We start from the raw sequence: 23923 nt of genomic DNA, 5'->3' as shown, positions 1-23923 counted from the left end.
CATGCGGTGCGCTTCAAGGCATTCCAAAAGCTCGTTCTTGGCCTCCGCCTGAACATTTGTTGATTTATCGCGTGGCACGTGCGAACTTGTAAACACAGGGGCTATTGGGTATTATCAGGTCAAATATATCAGGCACGGCACAGCAGACACAAAATAGCCTGTGTTAAACCTGCACTAAAGAGAGGTCAGGGCCTGCGAAAATCATCATTCAGATTGAGACACAAGGACTAGCGCGACCATTTGCCGTTACATGAAACGCTCACTAGGCCCCGCGGCAAACAAAAGGGTCAAACAGCCCGAATCGAGTGGAGAACGGTGGAAGTCAAAGATGGAGCTGTGCACAACAAGATAATCAAACACTTGCAGCAAGGACGGCCTCATAAGTGTCATTTTAAGTGGCAAGTCTGTTTTTGAATTCGCATAGCCGTCAAGCCCCAAAAGCAATTGTGTTTGGGCGAAAGTATCACTTCAGCGCTTTTGAAAAGAGGTTAAAGAAGTTTCAAAGGTGATGGTCTGGTCAACAATGATTGCGCCGGGGCTTACGGAGCTGTACATGGTGCCGCAAAACAGGCTGCTAACGTAGACCAGTATGTCGAGGAGATTCTCGAAAACTCTCTCACAGTGATCATTCCACGGCGGCGAGCTCGGACACCGCAAAGCAAGACGATGTGCAACACACCGGTCGCCATTTTTGTGCGAGACGGCGAGTCCGCTCACACGGCGAAACGGCGAGTCCACTCACAGGCAGCATAGAGAGCCCAGCAGTGGCCCCAGGTGACTGTTCCGGGGCCCCGCACAGTAAGGCATGGCCGGGGAACTCCCTCACCAGGTGACTGTTCCGGGGCCCCGCACAGTAAGGCATGGCCGGGGAACTCCCTCACCAGGTGACTGTTCCGGGGCCCCGTACAGTAAGCCATGGCCGAGGAACTCCCTCACTAGGTGATTGTTCCGGGGCTCTGGACGGCAAGGCATGGCCGAGGAACTCCCTCACCAGGTGACTGTTCCGGGGCCCCGCACAGTAAAGCGTGACCGAGGAACTCCCTCAACAGGTGACCGCTCCGGGGCTCCGGATAGTAAGATAGCATGGTCGAGGAACTCCCCTGACCAGGCGATTAGGTGATCAGGTCCTGGGGCTACGAACAAGAAGGCATGACCGGGCAACTGCCTGACCTGAAGCCCATCCATACTCTGTGGGCCATCCTGGAGGTGCGCCTCAACGAGATGGGTCCTTACAAGAGCATCGCGGGGCTGTAAGCAGTGCTGTGGAATGAATGGTCGAACATCTCGCCCTCCCCCCCCCCCCCTCAGCTGGTGTTTGGCTCGCCAAATAATATTGCCAATTGTGTAGCAATGAATAGGGAGTACGGTGCTCTGCGAGTAAAAAAAAAAATCACATGAATCTAGCGTGTTTTACAAATGGTGGTAAGGAGAGAAAGAGTCATGAAATCCTGCAGTGTATATTATTACAGTAAACGAGAATGATAACCTAAGAAGTTATTACATTCATAAATGGCGTTGTCTTTGGATGCATTCATCACTTGGAAGCGTTCTGTGGGTTGAAGTTATAATAACGTGTCGTCCTAGTGTTTGGTATTATGAACTTGACACAGCCACTGCATGAATGTTACTCATGCGCATTAAGTCCAAGTTGTGAATTTGACTTGAATGCTATGCGATGTGAGTTTGATTCCCGCAGATCACGAAATACACTCGGCAAATTGCGTCGTTCAAAGCTTAAAATGGCGATCGGGGAATTTACTATCTTTTGACACGCACTTCTAATGAAAGTCAACAATGATTTAAGTAGGCAGAGGGAAGTTGTTTAAACACATTGTTGTAGAAGGTGCTAAAATGCAAAACGTAATGCGTATGATCAATTTGAATGAAATTTTACAATATGAAGCTGATTTGGGAGTTGATCTTAAGAATTATAAAATTTCCCAGGATTTTTGGCAGTAGTGGGTGTTAAATGATGAGTTAGACTGTCACCTTTTGTTGAAGCTTTCCGATCTGCCAGGTCAATGTCTTCGAAAAAACGACTTAAAATGGTAACTGCCACCACAGATGATCTCTTCACACGGAACACAACCCACCAAAAAGCCACTGCAGACCCAGCCCAGGCGGTGCCTGGGTAGACACCTTAATGTGTGAAAGGTAAAGTAAAATTGTCCTCGAGTATGTTATGGATGAATGCTATAAACGGTGGGACGGAAATATATATCTTATTTGCGTTTCTGACAAGCTGGCAAAAATTACTATATCTAAACACATCAGTGATGGAGGAGTTTTTAAAGCGTTGATGCATTTGTGCTCACTTTTCGTTGGTGATGGATGTACGAATGCGAATGTAGGGTTTAGTGGCCCCGTCGCATCCCTTACTCACATCAATATGCATGTCCCTTAAGCATGTCAGCTATCGATACGGATGATGCCAGCAATCAGAACGTAATAAACAGATTACCATATTGCCGGCAAGTGATGGCCATTTAATAGCGTGAGGTACCTGTTTCTGTTTGGTTATGCATGCGTCACATGTTAGTTATCTGGCTATATTTTGTCATGTGCATGTCCCAGCAATTTTTGTTAGCACGATTTCACCATTTCCATAAGTCATTTAGCTAAGCCTGCGTAACAAATTTACACCCAAACACCCGTCTGTGTTGCTCCTGGGTTTGCCCTTGGCATTTCACTCCTATCAAACGTAGCCTGAATGTGGTCAGTCTTGAAGCAAAAAACTTCAATACTATATCTCACCTATTCAATTTTTAACCCACTTGCACGAAACAGGGTGTTGGCCCTATTTCATCCTGTCATAACTCCCGAGTCACTGGAGCCTGCTATCTTACGAATTTGAGTCTGGGCTATGGGTCATGATGCTCTAATTTAAAGTTCATGTCACCCAAGTTCACATCACAAGGACAAGGCGAAATTTGCCTAAGGTAAAAAAGGTTCCCGAACTTCTTTTACGGTTTTGCATGCTGTACACAAGCCTTCATTTTAGTGGTCAGATATGTTGCTATGCAAGCCCACAGTACGTGAGATCTGATTGGCAGATCCTCAACTTGGGGTCATGTGGTCCTAAGTCACAGTCAGATAACGTCCAAAAAAGATGGAACAGCGTAATTTTGAGAGCGGCTTGCAGATTTCGAACCAGTTCCATGGCAAATGAGGGCTGCACCCTGTCGATAGTCGCAACTGTGTCATAGGCTTGTTACAGGCTGGTCTAACTTGCAAGACATCCTAAATTACGTCAATCTAAAGCAAAGTTTGGGTACTACGCGCTGAAGAGATCACGCAGCAGAAGCGCGTCATGAACTGTGGGCAGAACCGGCCCGCCAAATGAGTGTCGCGTTCCGCGTTGAGTCATAAGCTGCATATGACCTCTTGATTTAGCAAGGCCTTAATGGTACCCATACCCCACACCACACGTTCAAGAATGGTTAATATATTCTGTGGAAAATGCACTCTGCACATCTGCCAATACCATCCCACGGGCTGCGGAGATCGTCAAATTAATGGGGCTTAAGCATGACACAAGCAAGAAAGGCCTACAGTGCTGGGGTTTTCAGCATTATGTGTTCATATGTGCTATGTGTTTTTGTGGTATGCTGCGATCTATAGGCATTTTCTGGATACACATGTCTTGGTTGTTGAGTGCGATTTTTTGCTTAATTTTGTTGAACCTTTTCCACTTGCGAGTATGAGCGCAGGTTGCAACGTCGAATACCGTTAATGTGGCCAATGGTTGCTCTTAACGTCTTTTTGTTGGTGCTTCCTGGCATATTGAATGCCAGTAACTCAGCATAAGGGCTCTAAGCTCATAGCGGGCTTATACAGGCTTGTTTGAGGAAAAACGCCAAAGTCTGTCTGCATGACGGGACCTGATATGGAACTGGGTCTCTGAACGTACGTAAATCTACGTACCTGTTGACTAACATGCAACAAACATCTGCATTCATCCATTTCAGTTTCATCTGAATGGGATGAGTCTTCGAAAGTTGTGACCTTTGATCTGGCCTGTGATGTCATCGATGAGATATTTGTCTATGAAGTGTCGTGTACTGGTATCATGTGGTGAAATAATATTTTCCGTTTGGAAGATGCCGGACTAGTTGAATGGATCCGTAGATATTTACGACAGTGTTAAATGCATCTCTCCTCTTCAACAAGCTGGATGTTGCCAGAACACCAGTAAGTGTCGGGTTGAAATGACGTTCCTGTCGGGGCATCACGGAATGATCTATACCAAAGGTTTTGCTTGCGGATGAAAGCAACTGAAAACCCCATTGCGTGATTATTCTTCATTTTAGAATCGTATAATCAAGCGTGTAAACAAAAATGCTTAGCAAATGTGACTGAGAAAAAGGGGAAATGCTGGACTTGATCTGCATGGTGCCTGGGATGTTTACGTCATTCTTATTCACAGTTCCTAAGGCACAAGTGGTGAGTTTCCTAAAGCACAGACTATCGGACCAAACAGCCCTGGTAAAACAAATAAGCAGTCTGCACAGCTTCCGCAGTTTTACAGTTGTGCAGCTAGTCAATGGCTTCATAAGTCATCCAACCGTACAGACATGCAGTACCTGTTTGATATCCAGATATTCGTAGAAAACGCGGCAAATACCGCGGTTGGACAACTCAGCAGCACTCTGTGATCGTTGAGTTTTATCAAACTTTATGACATGATGGTCTCAGATAGCTGTTCTCAAACGCTGTGTTCTTCATTGCTTAGCACGCGAGTGGAGATCTTAAAAAAGCACCCTTTGGAATAAATAACTGCACTGGACTCGCATCTGTAACCAAAATAAATCTATCGGCTCATTCATGATGAAGAAATGTCGCGTTCAAACACTCGCAACCAACTTGTTTGCAACCATATGTAATCTTCTCACCTGGTTATAACCGTGATGGAATATGATGGTGAGGAGGACGCGGAAAAGGACGGTCATGCTAACTGATGATTACGACCTTCAGAAGCATTACCTGCGCCTCCAAACAAGCACGTTGCTGAAATCTGCTTTGGAAAAGGAAGTAGCATTCTAAGCATTTCCTTTTCTCCTCAATATTACGTGTTTTTGTTTGTTTTTACAACAAAATGGCCGAACCCGCACTACTGAGCTCGGGCGTACGATAGGAACTGGGGGACTGGAAGGTTAAGCTCTCTAACATTCTGTAAACATTTAACACTGAATCTGTGGCGGTGTATTGAAATATTCTTCTTGTCAAAAAGGGGTTTAACCCTCCCACAGTTTGGGAAGTTTCCGCGTCCCTGTTGTGAAATCAGAACTGAGGAACAAATGAGAGAAAGACCAGTCAGGGAAAAGAGGGATAGGGGCTTACAATAACAGTTAAATCTATCGATACCACAAATATCATGCTTGTTGACTTTCTCCAGTCTGACGGAGTCAACCCCACCAGGATGTTGTTCGGACGCCATTCGTCTACATATTGAAGACATGCATTTCATCTAGTGATGTTGAAAGACTATACCACGTCGTTATTTCCTACAGCACAGCACAGCTCGGACTTGGCCATCGCACCGGTAAGTCCGTCTCACCGCTGCACGTGCGCGGTGCGCGGCGTCGGGCGCCGGGCGTTGAGCCTCCGCCGCCCCGTGTTTGACTCCGCCCCCCGGCCGCCGCCAGCCACGGCAGCCGTCACGCAAGTCTAATTTTACCAATGATTTTCCGGCACTGCGCCGTAACGACCGTCGGCCGCGGCGCCGGCCGCTGGCCGCGCTGTCTCTGGCCGCCGTATTTCTGTATCATAGTGGCTGTCAATCCGCGCCGGAGTGCATGGCGCTCCTCCGGCGTCATGGCGCCCACTGCCACCTGGCGGCGAAAGCGAGAACTAGCGGGCCGGTCGGCGGCCGCAGTTAGTGCTGTGCGGTCGGCGCGCGCAGAAGGATGGCCGTCTATGGCACCCCTGGCAGTGATTAGTTCCGTGCTAGCGTTCCTCCTGTACTACAACACGTTAGACGCGGACTTTGCCTACGATGACAGGTGAGTGGCGCTGGCGCCGAGCGCCGCTGCCCGCCGCTCCACGTGCTGGATCGGCGCCCCCAGCCCATGGTCAGCGCTCCGACCTCGCCAAAACATCCCTTAATTGCCCTCCTAAGTATGACGGCGGCTGCCGCGAGACTGCACCCTTGTTTCTGCGCCCTCCGACCGTCGGGAGGGGTGCCGTCCGTGGAAGGACTCGCCCTGTCCCGGCGGGGCGGGGTGGCGGCGGGGTCGCCGGCCAGACACCGCCGGCCCGCTCTATCAAACGCCGCCTGCGAACCGATGAGGGCCGCGGCCCGGCGGCTAGCGCATCCATCAGCCGTAACGGCCGCGTAACACCGCCGACGGCACACACTCTACGGCGGCGACGGCCGGCTGTCCGCCCCCGGGCAGCGCCGCCCCAGCTTCGGGCAGCGTCGCCCCGGCCTTGGGCAGCGGTGGGGTCGCCCGGGAGGACGGGCCCCGGCGCTAGGCAGGCCTGTCGACGGGAGTCTGCTGTTTGGATAGGGAGTTTATCACTGTCATCAGGCTGCATTGCGAGCCTGATGGTCTTCAAAAAATGCTGGCAAAAAATCTGCACGTGCTGGCTTATAGTGGTGAAACCGGCTGTTCGACCCTGGTCAAACATGCACCAGCCATCGCTTGGCCATTGTTGCGTTTACCCAATGGCAGTAGGATGCATGTGGCAGTTCTGAGATGATGTGACGCGAGGAACGCACGCAGGAAAGTCGCTGAAATGAAGGTGCCATGGTAAGAATCTCTCGGTGGATAAATGGTGCAATTATTATTTTTGAACGAGGGTTATAAACCTGGCATGCCATGCTTTCCATCCTCGCTCGAAGCACAGACGCAATGAACGTAATCCTTCTGAAAGGCGTTAATTTCGAATGATTTTTGGATCTCGTATATTTGCAGCGCCGACACTACGAACCTCCATTAATTATCAAGCGGTAGACAATATTAGGTTAAAAGCTGCCCTTCAACGCTGTACATGTATGTCACCGCATTGGTTAATAATGAATTTGGCTCATGTGATTATCGGGTATGTATTGTGTATTGCTGCATGTGTCTTTTTACCAAGTTCGGGTTACCCGCCTCTCATGACTTTGAGGTGCACCAGTGTGATGTCCAGTGCTGTATGGTTCTTATGGAACGTGTTTTGATGCAGTCGGAAGGTGCTGCTAACATATTGGCGACAAACCGACTTATCTGAATTTTACTTGTTTTTTAGGATATGATAAACATGCCGTAAATCTGTGAGCCATTCAGATATGGCTTGTCCATTTACTTGTAATTAAACGCTCAAGAAAGTAGCTGGAAACTGGGAGTAGCAGATCAGAATAGGCGTAGAGGGAGCTGTAGTGTGTGGTCAAATGAATCTGTGGGAAGATAAAAATGCAGGTGATGTATGTATTAACAGAGAGTTCCCCTTGCTCTAATTCTCCATATTGATATTCTGATAGTTTCCCACATCACGTGCGTTTGATTGATGGCATAGTGTGTAATTTTAGATACCTTGGTGTGATTTCAAAGTGCTTTGGTAGTTTCCATGGTTTCCATGTACGTTATCGTCTTAATGACAAATAAAACCACTTGGATTCCTTGTAACAGTCAGTTCTCCCTTGGCGATTAATCTTGATGTCGTGTGATGGCTTGAAGGCAGTAAAAACTTGATATCGAAATAACAGCGAGATACAACAGTTTTCAATAAAATGACATCGGTATACGTCACGAAGAGTCACGAATTGGGGTAGTGATTAACTTTCACCCAATGACCATTTCCTATACTCGTTTTCACAAACATTGTATATATTGCAGCATTGGAATATCGCAATCTTAAAGAAATTTGTGATCGCAAGAGATGGGGCCAATTTTAGGTCGTAGGGGGCTAGAATGACGTCATATTCTCTTATTCATGAAGGGCTGAGACCAAAAGTTGTCCGCAGTTTTGTTTAGGGCAAGAACATCCCATATGTTATGGAACTGCACGTCAGGTGGCCCTATACGGAAATGCTTCCAGATTACGCAGTCGTGCCAAAACGTGCCCATATTTCCATTCCTTGAGCGAATGCGACGCATTTTCGAATCGACAATCTTAACATCAGACACAGCACATAACGCCTTGTCAGGAGGAATATATCAATGGGTTGATAGTGCCACACCTTCACCAGCCTACATTGCTCTTTGGAATATTTGCAGAGGACTGATTTACAGGTGCTATAAGGCGTCTGCGACTCGTACAAATGACCTTAAAATACCTTGACTCCAATAGCTATAAGTTTTTACGAGGTGAGTGCTTGCAAATTGTATCCAAATCAGCATGATGCAGAAGATGAAGCTTGCCTCCCACTTTTATCCGGAACAGAAAAATATCAAGAATTGATGCGTGGCGTTCTGAGAGATATAACGTATGCAAAATGCACTTATTTTTAATGTTTACAAGTCTAAATTTGGGCTGAAATGAAACAGCTTGCTACAGTGTTTTATCAAAAGTAAAACAAATGCTACACAACATACGAAGACCTAGCTGGCTTTGGTGATTGCGTAAAACCGCCTTAAAAGCTATATTTTCCTATTCGTGCAAATTTGTTCATATCTTAAACTGTGCTTCATTTGTTTTTGTCGATAGGAAGCCCCTGGTAGCTTAATTCAGCCATAGCTGGCAGTTATTGAACAGTCCAACCGATCGTCGTATATATGTCTAAGCATGCCTCGCAGACCAGACACAGTCAAGGAATTGTTTGAAAAAGTCACAAGAAGAGATCATCCTGGCGATCAAATGTTAGGATCGTGGGCAAAGATGTAATATGGAAGAGCATTCCACGCCGGCTGAATGGTAGTATCGTTTCGAGAGTAGTTACAGCATTTGTGCATTTGCAATTTGTGCATTTGCAAAAAGCCGGCTTCCTCGTAAAGCATAAGCATTCCCTCGAATATCATAACGGTACCCTGCATACTCAGGTGGAGAATGTGGCGCGACAAGTCTGGATCAACTTCCATTGACAGTGCGCACTATCATTTAAACAAGCATACAAACATCACTGAAAGCCGCTGGTGGTTCCGGTAGTTTCGCCAAGCCAGCGTCTGTCGATGTTTCCCATCCGTGATTGTGTGATAGCCGGAACTGAAAGCCGTGAACAATTCAATACATGCAAAATATTAGGATCAGATGCATCTGCATGATGGCTGGGAGCAGCGTCCGCTGCCCGGCATGGTGACAGAGAGTGTACAGATATGCCGATACATATATCACCCTCAGTCTGCAAGGCCGTCTACGGCGAATGCAAAAAGGGCAGCTCAATAGGCGGGTTCATATACCTTATATAACACCTCATAGTTAATGTGGCCGTTGCTGTCTTGAATATCTCAATCTCTCCTTGAGTGTGTATGTGTGGTGATTTATTGTCCGCCTCCACACCACCGTACCTATCGCAACGTTTCCGCACGATCGGGCGCAAACCTCACGTAAGTGCACTGCGAGCGATAGCACCTCGAAAATGACATAGGCCATCACAAATATCTAACAAGGTGTAAAATCTCGTTAGTTCAACAAGCGCAATTAGCCGGCCGCTACAAGACTTCAGTGTGCGCTTGCAGACCTTGCGTGCCGCGTGACGGGTGAGAAGTTAAAGCCATCCAGTTACATATATCCTGCCGAGTGTGCAGGGCCGGCGGCGGCGGCGGCGGCGGCGGTAGCGGGCCGGCTCAGTGCACCGGCGCGTGGTCAGGTGCGTGATGCGATCCTGGCCAGGTAGCGGCCTCGCCGCTCGCTCCCGTCGCAACCGGTTGTCCTCGAAGCGGCGCGACGAGACGGTGGAAGGCGCTTTTTCGGCTGTTTGCACCCGGTTTAGAGAAGGGAGTACGTCGCCGATGACAGCCGAGCATGCACGTCAGCGACGGGAAGTGAAAAATGGCGCTCTGCCTGGCGCTTACAGCCGCAGAACGGGCCGTGAAGCGCCGCTCGGGGGCGAGCCGTGCCGACGGCGGATGATCCTCTGCCCACCGTGGGGCGTCGGGGGAGGGTGCCGCCAGCGACCGCGGGGCCGCCTCCCGTGCGGGGGTGGGCTGGAGCGATGTCAGCAGGCGGGGAGGGGAGGGGGCGGCGGCGCCCGCGCGCGCCGGGTCGCTGCAGGTCCGTCAACCAAACCGGTCTCACCTGTCACCAGAGGAGGCTTGTCGGCGCCGACTGCCGTGACGTGCCGGCAAGTCATTTATCGTGTTCTAGGCGGCGCGTCTCACGGGGTAACGGCGTCGGAAGAGACCAGGGATCAGACCTCTCCGGGGATCTTGGGGATGGCCGAGGTACATCTCTGAAGATCTCGGGTTTGGCTGAGGCCCGACAGTACGGAAGCCTTTCGGGGGGCCGGTCACCCTGAATCGCTTGTTAGAGCTTTTAAAGGCAACTGGTGTTATTCTATATAGAATTGGGTAGCTGGCTGCCAACTTATCTCCTTCGCTCACCTTGCCTGTCACACGTATGCACACAGAGAGCGCGATAGTACTGCAATCACTGTTGGGAGTGAGCCTCAAGATCTGCGCGCCGCCGTTCTAGAACTGGTTTGAAAGCGCGGTCTGAAGAAGTGTGGAAATAACCAGACATGATTGATCATCATAAATATTGCAGAGCTAGTGTGACGGACCGGCGGTCATCTAGTCCGTTGACCTGCCAGGTGTTATCACATCGTCTACTGATCATGTGAGGCTTTTGCAGCTTTGCTATCCTATGCAAGCAATGGTGTTTTTGTCTTTCGGACAGCTGCCACGTGCTGTGGCCTCGGCGTTGCATTCCAAAGCTCTTATTTCGTTGAGAGCTGGCATGAGCTTCTACCTTAGCGCCCACTTTTTGCAAATGTGCTCGAGTTGCCGGCCCTCTTTGGGTTTCGGAGATGTTGTATCGCGCGATCTTCAGTCCAGTACTGTCAGGAAGTCCCACAGCATCATGCGTATCGTTGCTGCGATGTGGCCGCACCGTGGCCTGCGCAGCCCGGTGTCTGTGAATCGGAACCCAAAATCAAGCAGGCCAAACAAATCAAGCATTCAGCCTGCGCCTGGCCATCCCGGGTCTGCCTGATTTCGTGTTGCAACCACTTTGAGCTGATAATTTCCTGGTCTGTCACTCAAAGCGCACGCAAACTGGGCAGATACGTCTGCAAACGGATTTCGAAATATTACCGACATCTAATTTTCTTCAGTACCGCATGCCGGGCGTCTGGAGGGTGTGACTGCGCTGCATTGAACATTGAGCATGATGCAACCGCCGGTCATCTGATACATTCCAGTTTCAGGCACGCAGACCCCCTTCGACGCCATCAGTGGCTCTGGTTTAGCTTCCCCCATCGCACAGTCCTGCCCGGCCACGCGGGATTCCCAGTAATCCTATGCCACGTCAAAGCAGCCGCCGGTCTCGCCGATACCCGGCACAAATCGCGGCCAATCACGCTCGTCTGCACCGGCTTCGTCTGCCAAAAGCCTGACTTCGGTCGCGCCCGAGGTCGCGGGCTGGTGCAGTCCACCAGCGCCCGGCCGGGCGGGCCGGCTGCTCCACTTCACAGAGCGTGGCCATCGCACCCCGGATGCGGCGGTCTCCTGCGTCGCGCCGCGGTCGCGCGCGGACCGCTCTCACCGGCTCTTGTTTACATTGCCTCTCGAGGATGGGCTGAATTATGAAAATTACGCCGGCCGTCCAGCCGCTTGCCGGCCAATTGTCGGCGTACGAGGGTCTGCCGCGCCCCCGGGCTCGGGCCGGACCGGAGGACGCGGCTGCGGCCGAGGCTGGGCCATCAGGCTGACGACAGCGGTGGTGACCGGCAGGCCCGTGGGGCACGAGCTCGACGGGCTGCAGGCTCGAGCGGGTCCTCAACTCGCTTGGGCGCAGAGCCGTGTGCTTGCAGGTGTTCGTAGAGAATTCCTGGTCCATTAGGGAGTTGATCTATGCCGTCTCTAATAACGCTGCGGTCATAAGCGTTGCAGTCCCCGGTCGGCTCCGCGACGATAAACTGAATGGCGGACAGGGTCTTCTCTCATCTTGCTAGACATTCCCCTGCGTTGCGAACCGGTCTTCTGTGGTCTAAAACCCCCTCCAGGACCCTACCGGGCAAGTGAACGTTGTCACGGAGCCGTCCATGACTACCGCCCAGCTTCTTTGGCGATGCGCAGCCTTCTCTCGCGAGGCCTCAACGGTGGCACAGGAACGTTTCACATTGAACTGCACCTCCTTCTGATGTCGTATGTGAGCCGGACGGAATTACTCTGGGAAGCATGTTGCAGAATGATGAGTGCCAATGCACGTTAATTCGGACCATTAAACTGATGGGCCGCATCAACATGGACTTAGAATGGCAGTCCACACTACTACGGAAGCGAGATTGCCAAGTCACATTACGGTACTCCACGAGGTGCATCGTACAACGGTTCTAATGTTTACCCTCGGCCATACCTTCCCGGGAACTTACTTAAGACCAACACAAAGTCGCACCATAGTTAATCTCAACAGATAATGTCACTGTATTGTTACTTGTATAATGTCACTGTATTAGGTACATATGCGCAGTAATGCCACTGTATTGTTACTCTGCTGCCATATTTTCATTGTAAAGCCGACACATTTCATGAAATCCGCTGTCTGGCACAGCAGCCGCGCCCTAGGCAGGCCGTAAGTTACATTGAGCTTGAAGCAAGAGTGTAGTTTCCCTTTCAGTTGAGGCGCTCCAGTCGCCACCCTCCCCAATTGTAGAACAAGCTGGCTCAAATCTGGAGAGAAACCCGCTTCTTGGCGTATTTCGTGGTTGGTTTTGTCATTTTTAACCACTCAGCCCCCTCCCCCCGCCCGCCAACTTATGTTGTGAAGCTTTTTCTCTGGCTTGAAGGCATTAGGTCGGTCAAAACCCTTTGCAATTCCTCTTTTCTAGAGCCATGCAATATTTGGTCCCACTGTAGCGTACAATGTTAGCAGCAGTTTTTAGCCGTTTTCTTAGAGATTGTATTGTGCTGCCATATTTTAGAGCATCACTATGAGTGGTGGTGGTGATTTGGTGCTTTGGGGCGCGTCAGCGTCGGGTCCATTTTGCCCTCATCACCGTAACTGCGAGCTCATTTGATGATGCCACTAGACTCCCATGTTATCCCATCTGAGGTCCATCGTTATGTTTATTAAGATGTGAGGAGAGAGCAGCTGGGATAAGGAAACGTAACATGTTGGTAAGTTTAAGCCCTTCTTTGAATCCGTTAGAGTTAATCGCACACAGAACACGTTGACTGGCAGCTGATATAAATAGGAGCAACGCAAAACGAACCAAGGGACCGCCACTATATTTCGGATGACAATCTTTCTTGGGGTTATTTTTTCTTTCTAGGAAGCCAGACAGCCTCAGTTATCCGACCAAGGATTACGATCTGAAATAAAGTGACGTTTCTTGCGTAGGTTTTGTGATACCTGCATTCATAGGGGTCGCAAGCAAACATGCTTTTTGTACGCCTTTCGTGTCAATCGGGAGATACCGCAGCTTTCCACCTATTAAAATGGCACTTTTAATAAAAAATTGACGACCCTGGGCAGTACCACTGTTACCTCAGATGGGTCCATATGCGCATAGTAATGCTGATGCTTCCTAGAATTAATGCAGCGCGCAGAGTAAAGGTCCCTGAAGAGACCTAAAATCAGTGTATTCGGAAGGACATGCCGCAGCCTTTTACGCATTTAGCTGACCGGTAAGATGGGTTGTGTGGCATGGAACGAGCGGCGCGATAGCAGCGAGAGAGTCCTCGGTTGTTATCAGGCAGATGATTTCAAAAACTAATCTGATGCAGCCAGACATCTTTGGAAACCGATACTTTTGCGTTTGAACGATGCTTTGTAAAGCACCTTCCTTGATGATTTAACAGGTGGAGTCTCACTGGTGTGACATCCACGCACTAATAAAAAATAGCATGACCTGTAAAGCGTTGGCTATAATAATAAGCGTAAAGCGTTGGCGCGGGCCGTTTGGGTCTGGCATATCTCAAACATGTGTGAATTTGCAAAGGCTTACGTTGTTTTCAATTCAAACCGAAGCATTGTGAACAACAAAAAACATGTATGGGTCACAATGAGTATGACTGCACGCTTGCGTAGATTTTGTTGACTAAGCTGTCTTACTTTGGACTGCAGTATCTTATATTCCGTATGGGCTTCAAAAACAGTGGTGGAACATTTCCAAGGTCGCACAGAAGCCTGTAACCGGTACATTTGCATTTATGAAGCATTTGGTTTCACGTAGGTGTCCCTATTGATTGCTGAGATCTGACAGCGTTCCTTAAAACAATCCAAACTGGCGGTTTCATGGTTTGCGTACAAAAGCGCGTGTTCACTGCACACATTTACCCGCATTTTTTTGTCAGCACGATTGTTCGTTTTCTCCTCGTTTAGTATTGATAAGTTTTGTGTTGCTGTACTCATGCGTCGTCGAGATCTGAACCCAGTTTTGAATCGCGTTCTTCAACAGTGTCGCCATTCGAATCGTTTACCATTGTCATGTTATCAAGCCGGGGGGGGGGGGGGAGGATGGTGACCATCTAACGTGCTTGCCGGCTGTTCATTGTCTATCAAGCTGGCAGCGATGCTCCCTATAGCTGATGTCCTCCTTCCTTCAGGCATGAAAGCATGAAATCGTATGATGTCGACACTGGTGTGGTGTATATACAAACAGCGACCTGAAGCATTTATTGACTCTCTTTTTCCGCATCATTAATTGCGGAGACTTACCGTCGTGCCAAGAACGTGGCCACTGTTCCCACTGTCGGAGACACAGAGAACATTATGCTGGCAAAACCCGTTTACAAGGGATGATGATATGTTAATTTGCATCTTGACCGTTATTCGCGGCATAATAGGAGTCACTTTATACCGCTGTTTTTGCTGGCTTTGTCGGATGTCGTATGCCCTAACCGGAAGCGGTTCGCGGTTTTTGCCCTGCCGCTGAAACTTCACGAGCTCTTTCCGTTTTTATTAGCCGAAATTTTTAGCGTTTCGCATCGCCGCCTGATTTTGTGTTCAGCGGAGGGTGAATAAATGGAGCTTCCAAAACAGGATGGTACGCCATCAGATACCAGTTGAGGTGCTGAAGTATCAAAACTACAGGTGGTGATCCCAAGAGGTGTTTAGGTTAAAGCACTGCTTGAAAGTTCCGTTTGGCATGCATCTTCATAACCGTTTTGCGGTCTTTGCTTCCCCTCGATGTTTTTGCAAGCAATTCTCCATTTTTAGCTATGTTATCATTTCTATCAAACATTTTACAGTTAATAAGCATGAAAACGCACAGCAGCTCTCGACCCTCGAGTCCCTTTCGCAAAGCACCTGTCGCTTCCCAACTCCATTTGGGACGGACCATGCTTCCGGTTGAGTTCAGCTGGCATCACCAGATGTCGCTCGGAGCGGCTTCCATCCGTCGTGCCGCCGAAGGCCGCCTGGGACGGGGGCCATCTGTGTATGTGTGTGTGAGAGAGGTCCTGTGCGCGGCCACCAGAGGGCGGTGCGGCCGAGCGTTGACCCAGACGGCACTTAGCCGGCCCCAAATTGATACTTGTCCTGCCCCAGCTCGACGGAGAAATTGCCCAAATCGGCCAGCCGAAGGATAAATTACAGATTAGCGGGATATCTGGGATGCTCGGCTACGCGGCTTGATAACACATAATTCGGCCGTACTGGAGCCGATCTGGGGCCTGTGCACGGCCGGCGCCAGCTGGTGATCTTCGGCTGGTGATCTTCGGCTGGTGATCTCGGCTGGTGATCTCGGCTGGTGACCTCGGCCCGTTGCGCACCGCATCGTCTGTCGAGTGGTGCAGCGGGAAAGGTCGGCTCGTGCACCGCCGGGCCGGCCCGAACGCGGGACTGGCAGACGTGGTCTCTGAGAAGGTCCTGTGGATACAAGCCAAGCCGAATGAACCGCGCCATAGCTGCATGACTGGTTATCCGGAGTAAAACAGACCATGGGAATCTGGTAATTAGGCTGCAGCACACGGGAAAAACTCTTGCAGCTCACTAATCTGTCTGAATGCATCCGAATTCCCCCCTTGGAACATTACAGTCTCGCCATGTACTGTATGACAAACTGCCCTGGTTCGCAAACTATTTCAAAGAGCATATTTTTCCATCTGAAGATACACGACCATGCTGACTGCAAATGCATTTGCAGGTGGTTTTGAGTGAGGGCATGCTATGAAGTGTCGTCTGCTGTCAGTCGTTTTGCTGGCCCTGCGAACGTAACACATCCTTGATTCGACAACCCACCTCCATGTAAAAGCAGACGTTTGTGTGGGCTGGCATTTATGTTGCATGCTGACGGCGGCAATCGCGTCGATCTAACTTCCCTGTAGTGACAGCAGAGTGTTCCGAGAACTAAAAGCGACATGCTCTAGTTTGTCGGTGTAAGCAAACTTCTTCATGGTGGAACACGACGTTTTTCTGATCGCTGGCAAAAGCAGAGTGCTACCACCGACCGTCCAGTCTGTGTCAGCAGCGACTGGGCACGGGTCTTCCCCTCTCGGTCTACCGACATTTGACCAATAACCCTGACTTATTAAGCAACGTTTCAGTTTGTTTTCCTCCTGATTCCTCTGGACCTTGCTTGACTGGCGCCTCACTGCCGATCACCTGCTGAGCCGTGACAGCAGGCTCCGCGTGCGCTCGCCTCCCCCCCCCCCCCCCCCCCCCGGCGGATGCCGGGTCCGCTGACAGCCGCTCGCTGCCGGCCGCCGGCCGCCCCGCCGCCCGCGGCGTCTCCGCAGGGACTCCACGGCTGCGCCACCTCCACTGCCCCCCGTTACACCGTCAATTTATGGATGGACGGACGGCGACGACAAATGATGACAAATGGCGACCGCGCTGGCGGCCCGCCTGCGGCCGATATTTGCGGCCTTATCGGGCGTTCGGAGAGCGGCGCGGGTCAACAGATGGCTGGACGGCGCGCGCGCGCGGTGCTGCTGTGACGTCACGCCGGCCGCCGCGCGGCGGGGGACTGACAGTTATGGGCCGCGCGCGGCCGGCCGGGCATCCGACCGATTTCAATGACGTGCCGCGGCCGGCCGCCAAGCGTCGCTGATTGGATGTTAACAGGCGGCGTGATTGGCAGCGCGTCTGTCGGCCGGACGCGCCCGGGAGCCGACCGGGCGCGTCCGGCCGCGGCGCCCGACCGAGTAATGACCGTCAGAACATTAGCCGTACGTCCTGCCGTTACTCGGCGTCGTTAATCACGCCAGATTATTACAGAGTGCCTATAGAAGTGATTTATTCAGAGCGGACTGGGACAGCCGTCGCCCGGGCCGTCACCAGCGTGACCGGCGCGTGAGCGCGGGGTCAGCCGCCGCGCCGGCCGCCGCCCTGTTTTTGCCGCGCGCCCCGCCCGCCGCCGGCCACCCGGCAACTGATAATTTCTGACCGGCATATGCCATAATCTGAGAACATATATCATTCACCACCCCGTCGTTACTCGGTGTTTTGTCGTTCCCGGCGCGGCCGGCCGACCGGCGGAAGGCCGCGCCGCCACCGCCGCCGATCGGTTGCAGCGTGCAGCACGCCGTGATGCGGCAGAACACGGCGCGCCGCGCCGCCGCCGCGCGCAACGCCCGAACAAAAGGCGCCATATAAAATCATACGGGGAGTGATGCGCGCCGGCCGGCGGGGCCTGCGGCGGTGGCGGCCGCGCCGCGTGTCATCGCGAGCGCCACTCACGCGCGCCCGCCGCGGAGGGCGGCGCGTCTTTTGTGTCGGCTGGGAACGAGCGACAATGGGCCGCGGCGGCGCCCTGGGAACCGGAACAGCGCTGTGCCAATGGGCGCGTCCCGGCGCAGGGGGTGACGTCACGTGCGCGACTGTCGCGGGGCCGCCGCCGCACGACGCGTGACAAAATGGGAGAGGGTCGCACGGCCATTGGTGCCGCCGGTGTCGCCGGCGGTCGGCCGCGGCCGGCCGGGCCCGTATCAATCGTGGGCAGTTATCGCGCGGCGGTGGCTCAATTTATTCCAGCGCTGGTGGCGGGTTTTACTGCCGGCCGGGCAATAGCCGGCGTTAGTGTGGCGTGCACGTCAGGTGAACGGCCGTCTGCGTCAGAAGAACGGCCGTCTGCGTCAGTGGAACGGTCGAGAGCGTCAGCACAAGGGCCCGCCCGAAGCACGGCCAGGCGGCGGCCGGGTGAGGCGCGCTGTCGCCGGCCGAGCCCGGCCCGCCCAGCGGGAGTAGCCGTCGGTGACGGACGGCCGTTTTCAGAGGCCTGGGCAGCGCGGCCGGCGGCCGATGGCTGGCCCCGGCTGCGGCGGCGCGCCGGTCGGTCACCAGGCCGGCCGCGGCGCCGCTCAGCGTACCTGCGCGCGCCGCGCGGTGATGCTATCGCCACCTCCCGGACTAACTAACGCTGCAATTACATGAATCATCGCGGCGGCCGGCCGCGTGCAGAAATAGCCCCGGACACGGACACTGCCCGCACCTTGGCGGCGAGCGCGCGGCGGCGCGATAGAAGCCAAGCCGGCTGGTCACTGGCGCGCTGGTCCCCCGACGGCCGGAGACGGGCGGCGGTGGCGGCGAGGCACGATCGCGCTCCGCCGCTCAGCCCGGCCGAAATTACACGGTGCGGGGAGAAATGATAGTGGCGGCCGGCGCGGCGCGGCCTGAGGCCGGCTTTTTATCCGTCCACCTCACGTACGGCCGGTCGGCTCGGCGGCCGGGCAGAGGCGGGGGGGTGTGGGCAGAGGGGTCGGAGCGGCGAGCGGCGGCAGAGGGCCGTGCGCTGCAGAGGACCTGGAGAGGGGTGGGGGAGGTGCCGGATAATGACAGATAGCCCGCGGAGGAAAGCGCCGATCAGAGAGGGAAGGAGAGAAAAGGACAGAGTGAGGGAGAAAGGGCCCAGCATAAATAAACGGAAAGTGCAGCCAGTTCCTGACTCTGAGCAAAATGAGTGGCATGTTATGCAAATGGTAAAGACGTTATGACGCCTGCGTACGTGCCGATTGAGTAAGATGTGTGATGCGTTTTTTTAGGGGGGGGGGGCTACAGAAAATCCGCTGCGATGTCTTGTTTATGGTGGAAGAGCGAATGTTGTGAATGCTTTGTGAGCACCAACTGTGTGGAAACCCACGTGCCATGTCCTGGTATGTGATAACAATCATATAAAAAACAAATGTCATTAAACAAACTCCGGGCGCTTCATTACGCGCATAATCGGGTGTAACTGTTGACAAGATCATTTAATCGTCAGCCGGAAGCAACAGCCGGAAAGCAAAGACCCCTTAACAAAACACGATGACTGCGGCGGGCATCACCATTGCGAAATCGAGCCCTCGGACGCAGCAGCCCCGCCAGCGGAGCGCTTCCGCCGCCGTCACCGGCCCAGCGCGGGGCCCGCGGGGCCAGCGCGCACGCAGGTGGCTCGGTCAGCCGCCGGAGCCGGTTTTTGTGCGGCGCGGCCGCGTGCGCGGCCTGCGCGCGGCCCGCACCTCGCGGCTCGCTCAGCTGTTCGCAGAAGCGGCGGCGCCGGACAAGCACCGCCAGTCGACCGGCGATTAACATACCGCGGCCGCCGGCCGGATGAAATGATGGTCGTGTTTATTGTTCATGATGAGGCCCGATGCTTTTTGTGCATGCGGACTCGGGGCGGCTCGTAAACGTCGCTGGCTCGCGCCGGGCAGCGATATACGCGTCCGTTGGCCGTCATATGTGACGGCTCTGTGTACACGGCGCTGAATGGTGAGCTCAGCAGTCTCCCGGGGCGAGTGTGGCGACGCTCGTGGGCGCCAGCTCAGATCTACTCCACCGGACACGGAACAGCCAGTGTTGCATTCGGGGCGGTAGGTATGCGGCTAGAAAACAGCAGTACTGAAGTGATGAGCGTGCCGACCAGCTAAGGAAGCGTAAAATCCCATGTTCGTTGCCTGCTCCACGCTGTCGCCCGCTAGCAAGCGGCTTCACTCGTTGCGCCTGCTTGTTACGGCGTAATCCGAGCGCTTGCATTAATCCCGCATTCCCTTTGTACGGAATGGAGACCTTTCATGCCGGCTCGCCGCCGAATATTTGTTGTCACTCTCCCCGCCGGCTCATATCGAATATGACGTTTTTATTACATCTTAACACCCACCGGAAACCGGTCTGCGTGTATCGCGCTCCATCTCGGCATCCCAGGGGGGGTCACGTGACCGGGCGCCGGCTCGACGCGGGATGCTGTTTTTAGGCGCCGACATTTTTGCCAGCGCCGGATCAGGGCTCGGGATGCCGGTGTGGTCACTGCCAAGGCGCTTTGCTCGGCAGCGACCTTGAAGGCCGCCCGAGTGCCGAGCAGCGGGCATTCCTCGGCTATTGTTGCCGTGTTTTAGCGCACGAGGTGGGGACGGTCAACCATGTGAGTGACGTGGCTGACGGTGCCGTCTGGCCGGCGACAGGCTCGGCTGACGAGCCTGTCGGGCCTGACGGCGGCACGGTCACCGCCCTTTCAATCTTGCAGCAGGCTGGCGTATGGAAATGAAATTTGTGAATTGGCTGCCCGACCTCACATTTTGGGACCACTGCTCATTTGTATTCCACAGAGAAGTGCAAGTCGATGCGTATCCGCGATCTAAGTTTGGCGTGAACTTCGCGGTCGATGCACAATTCAGCATACGTTAGCGCAAACTCCTCGCTCGATGCACTATTCAGCGTCTCCGAAAAGACACCTGCGCCATTTCGGATACCGTGCGTCACGGAATTCATACGGGCATGGCAGATGCTTTAGGATATGGCCTGCCGGGGATGCCTTATATGAAATAATCTATTGATCGTAAATGGATACTCTGTGTTGTTTACGCCATGAAATAATCATTGGTAGCAGGCCATGAAAATCATCGGCTTCCAGTGTTTGAGGAGGGACCGGCAACGCTAGAAGGCATCGAAACCCTGTGTGCAGTGGACGAGAACGGAGCATTGCGTCCCGAGGTTATCATTAATGGCGACTCAAAGGTCAGGTATACAACTCGCTGCCGCTGCGATATGGCACACTAAAACATAATGCATGAAACTCCCTGCATTAAAGGCCGCGCCCCGCTGCATCCAGCCGAGCGCGCCCCCTCTCCGCGTGCATCCCCGCCCTGCTCCGCGTGCATCCCCGCCCTGCTCAGCCGAGCGCCGGCCGGGCCGGTGTTAGGCGCCTGTGGCGGGCTGCAGTCTCCGGGCGGGCTGCGGTGCTGACGTGTGCAGCGCCGCAGTCGCCGCCCGGTCGGCCGCGCTCACTGCTGTCAATCACGGCACGGGTCGGCCCGAGAGCCGCTTCCGGGAACCGGCTGCAACGCGCCCGCGGCGCCGCCGGCGAGGCCCGCCGATCGCGCCGGATAGGCCGGATCGCGCCAGAGCGAGCGGATCTGGCAGATCGCCGGCGCGGCCAGATCGCGGCGGATCGGCTCGAGTGCTGCTGATCGGGCGCACGAGGCGACGGAGCGGCCGCCGGCGCCGGCAGCGGAGCTGCGCACCAGCATGCGATAACACTGCAGCGCCGTCCGCTGTGAAGCGCGGCACGCCGACGCGGTCCGTCACACGTGAGCCGGGCCCGGGCCGCCGCCCTCGGCCGGCGTCATCGGCGGCCGACGCGCCGGCGGCGGGTCACGGCGCCGCCCGATTAACTCGTCATCGCGCGCGGCCGCGTCCCGCTCCGGCCCGGTGGTGGCGCGCCCCTCGGCGCTGACCCCGTCCGTCACTGTCGGGTGCGCCACGCCGCTGAGCGATGACCGCCGCCGCCGAGGACGCATGTTTGCACTTACAGGGCCGGCCGGCTGGCGCGCGCAAAAAGCGCGGCAAAAAGGCGTCGGCGGCCGGGCGCTTGCCGCGGGCCGATCGGCGCCGCCGGCCAGCTATGGATGGCGCGCGATGACAATGGCCGGCTGGCAGCGGCGGGTGATTTTTTCGCGGCTCGCGGCCGCCGCGGGTGCGGTGCATGTAAAGCAGCGGACGCTGCAGCCGGAGCAGCCGCCAGCGGCCGCCGTCGCTGGCGGTACGGACGTCAGCTGTCCACCGCCGCCGCGCGCAGCACCCGGAACCGTGCCGCCACCTGAGTTATGGTGGCGGTGCCCGCGCGGGATATGAATGGGCTGTTGTAGTGGGTGTGGGATTATCTATCCGCGCGTTGGTGAAACATTGGTGCGTAGTTTGCAGGGGCGTGAAGTTTCAGGCTCAAATTGGTCAAAGTCAACCCCTTGCAAACGGTGGGTTACGGAATGGAACTGCATTTTGTTGAGAAAAATGCAATTTAGCATGTTTAGTTTAACCCGACCACACGACTAGTGCTCAACAACAGCATCGATTATTGGCAGAGCAGTAACGTCGCGAATGGTGATAAGGACCAGCACATGCACGTGGTTTCATGTATTTACTTCCTTCCCGCACCACGCATCTCGTTTGTTGCCTGCTGTCGCCTTTTTCGCGTCGGTCGTGACTCAGAAACATCAAGGGAAGAGAGGCGCTGTCATGAACCCCGCATTATGAGGTCATTCCCCTAAGCTCTGCTTCCAAGGAGCAGTTTGCTTTGATCAGGCTGGCGCTCCAAAGGGGCCGTCTTCCAGGCTGCATGCATTGCCTACATCTGTCTGGCATTGGTATTCCGACAGCTCCTCTATTGTTTTCTATCTCGGCCTGCCACGGCAACGACACCTGCGGTCGCGACCACATGCGTCGGCATCTGTATTCACGGCGGCGAGGCGCACCGCCGGCTCTTGATCTGGCGATTCTTCTCATCCGCAGATCCGAATCGCTCACTGTCGGGTCAATTTGTCGCGTTTTTTGCGGTTGCCGTAAAGGCAAACACACCTCAACCGTCGCCGGCTGCAATAAAAACGGCACCCACTTACCCGTCAGAAGAGACGGCAATTATCGGCCATTACCCCTCGGCGGCGGGGCGCCGTGCCGGCTGCCGACGACATCGGGACCCGGCGCTGTAATTAGCCGGGCATATACTGTCAATGGCGACTCAGCTCTGCTTGCTGCACGCTGCATTTCAAGGGCAACGCCGCGCCGGTAGCCGCCGCGCGCGCCTTTGATGTAAGCGATCCTTCCATTTTCGATTTTTCACGGCGATCGCGGCCGCGTCACGTGGCGGCGCCATCGCAGTGCGGAAAATCTCCCGATAATGGAGAGTAATTGGCGCCGTTAGCTGGTCTCCGATCGGGCAATGTCGGTCGGGCATGCAAGCGGGCGCGGCCGCCGCCGGCGCTGCCCAGCGCGGTCACCGGCGCTGCCGGCGCCGGCTCCAAATTGCTTCTCCCGAACGCGCCGGCGGCCGCGGCGCTGCCGGGCGGCCGGCGCCGCTTGCAGGCCGGCGTGGCGCGTGAGACTCGTACGCAGGACGCGGCGGGCGGACCGCGCGGTGATTAGCGCGGGCAGGGGCGGGTTGCGCCGGCAGCGGCGCCGCCGCCGCGCTCTGTGGGTCGATGGCGGAGTTATGGCGGCCGCGAGTGGCGCGATTAGCATTTTACGTCGCCCCGCGGCCGCCCTTACACAACTCGCCCCGATACTGAGAGGCAGAAATGGGAGAAATAAAGACGCCAATAATCACTTTATGGAGACACGGGGCCGGCGTCCGCCGCCGCCGCCGCCGCCGCCGCAGCCGCCTCGCAACACGCAACCGGGTTTTTCTGTGAAGGCGGCGTGACCGGCCAAGGTCAACGGTTGTGTGAACCCGGGTCGTTAGGCGGCGGTCGCGTGAAGGCTGCCAGTTAGATGATGGATTCTCCGTGCCGGCCGGCGCGTCCCAGGCCGACTGGTCCAGAGCGCCGCCACCCGGCACCGCCCCCGGCCGCCGGCCCGACATTGTGTGGGTTTCTGCGAGGCAAATGTGCAGCTCGTATTGCTCACGTACGGTATTAGCGGTCGTAGTTAATCTACAGAACTCGTAACGCATCCATTCGGCTGCAAATCATCCGCGTGTTAGCCGGCCCAGACG

General features: G+C 54.4%; 1 protein-coding gene across 2 annotated transcripts in view; it reads left to right on the top strand.

Annotated features, from left to right (window-relative positions):
• Window positions 1-5793: 5793 nt before the first annotated feature.
• The window catches only part of LOC119107313 (protein O-mannosyl-transferase TMTC2), a 109869-nt gene continuing 91739 nt past the window's right edge, over window positions 5794-23923 (top strand). For both annotated transcript variants that reach the window (XM_037230735.1, XM_037230736.1), the window contains exon 1: window positions 5794-6002. In XM_037230735.1, the coding sequence (XP_037086630.1) occupies window positions 5815-6002 (188 nt within the window). In that variant the 5' untranslated portion in view covers window positions 5794-5814. The remainder of the gene's footprint in view (window positions 6003-23923) is intronic.

Source organism: Pollicipes pollicipes, unplaced genomic scaffold (genome assembly GCF_011947565.3).
Source record: "Pollicipes pollicipes isolate AB1234 unplaced genomic scaffold, Ppol_2.1 Scaffold_6686;HRSCAF=7923_pilon_pilon_pilon, whole genome shotgun sequence".
NCBI classification, from domain to species: domain Eukaryota; kingdom Metazoa; phylum Arthropoda; class Thecostraca; order Pollicipedomorpha; family Pollicipedidae; genus Pollicipes; species Pollicipes pollicipes.
The sequence above is the reverse complement of the archived record's forward strand: the minus strand, read 5'-3'. Positions and strand labels throughout refer to the sequence as shown.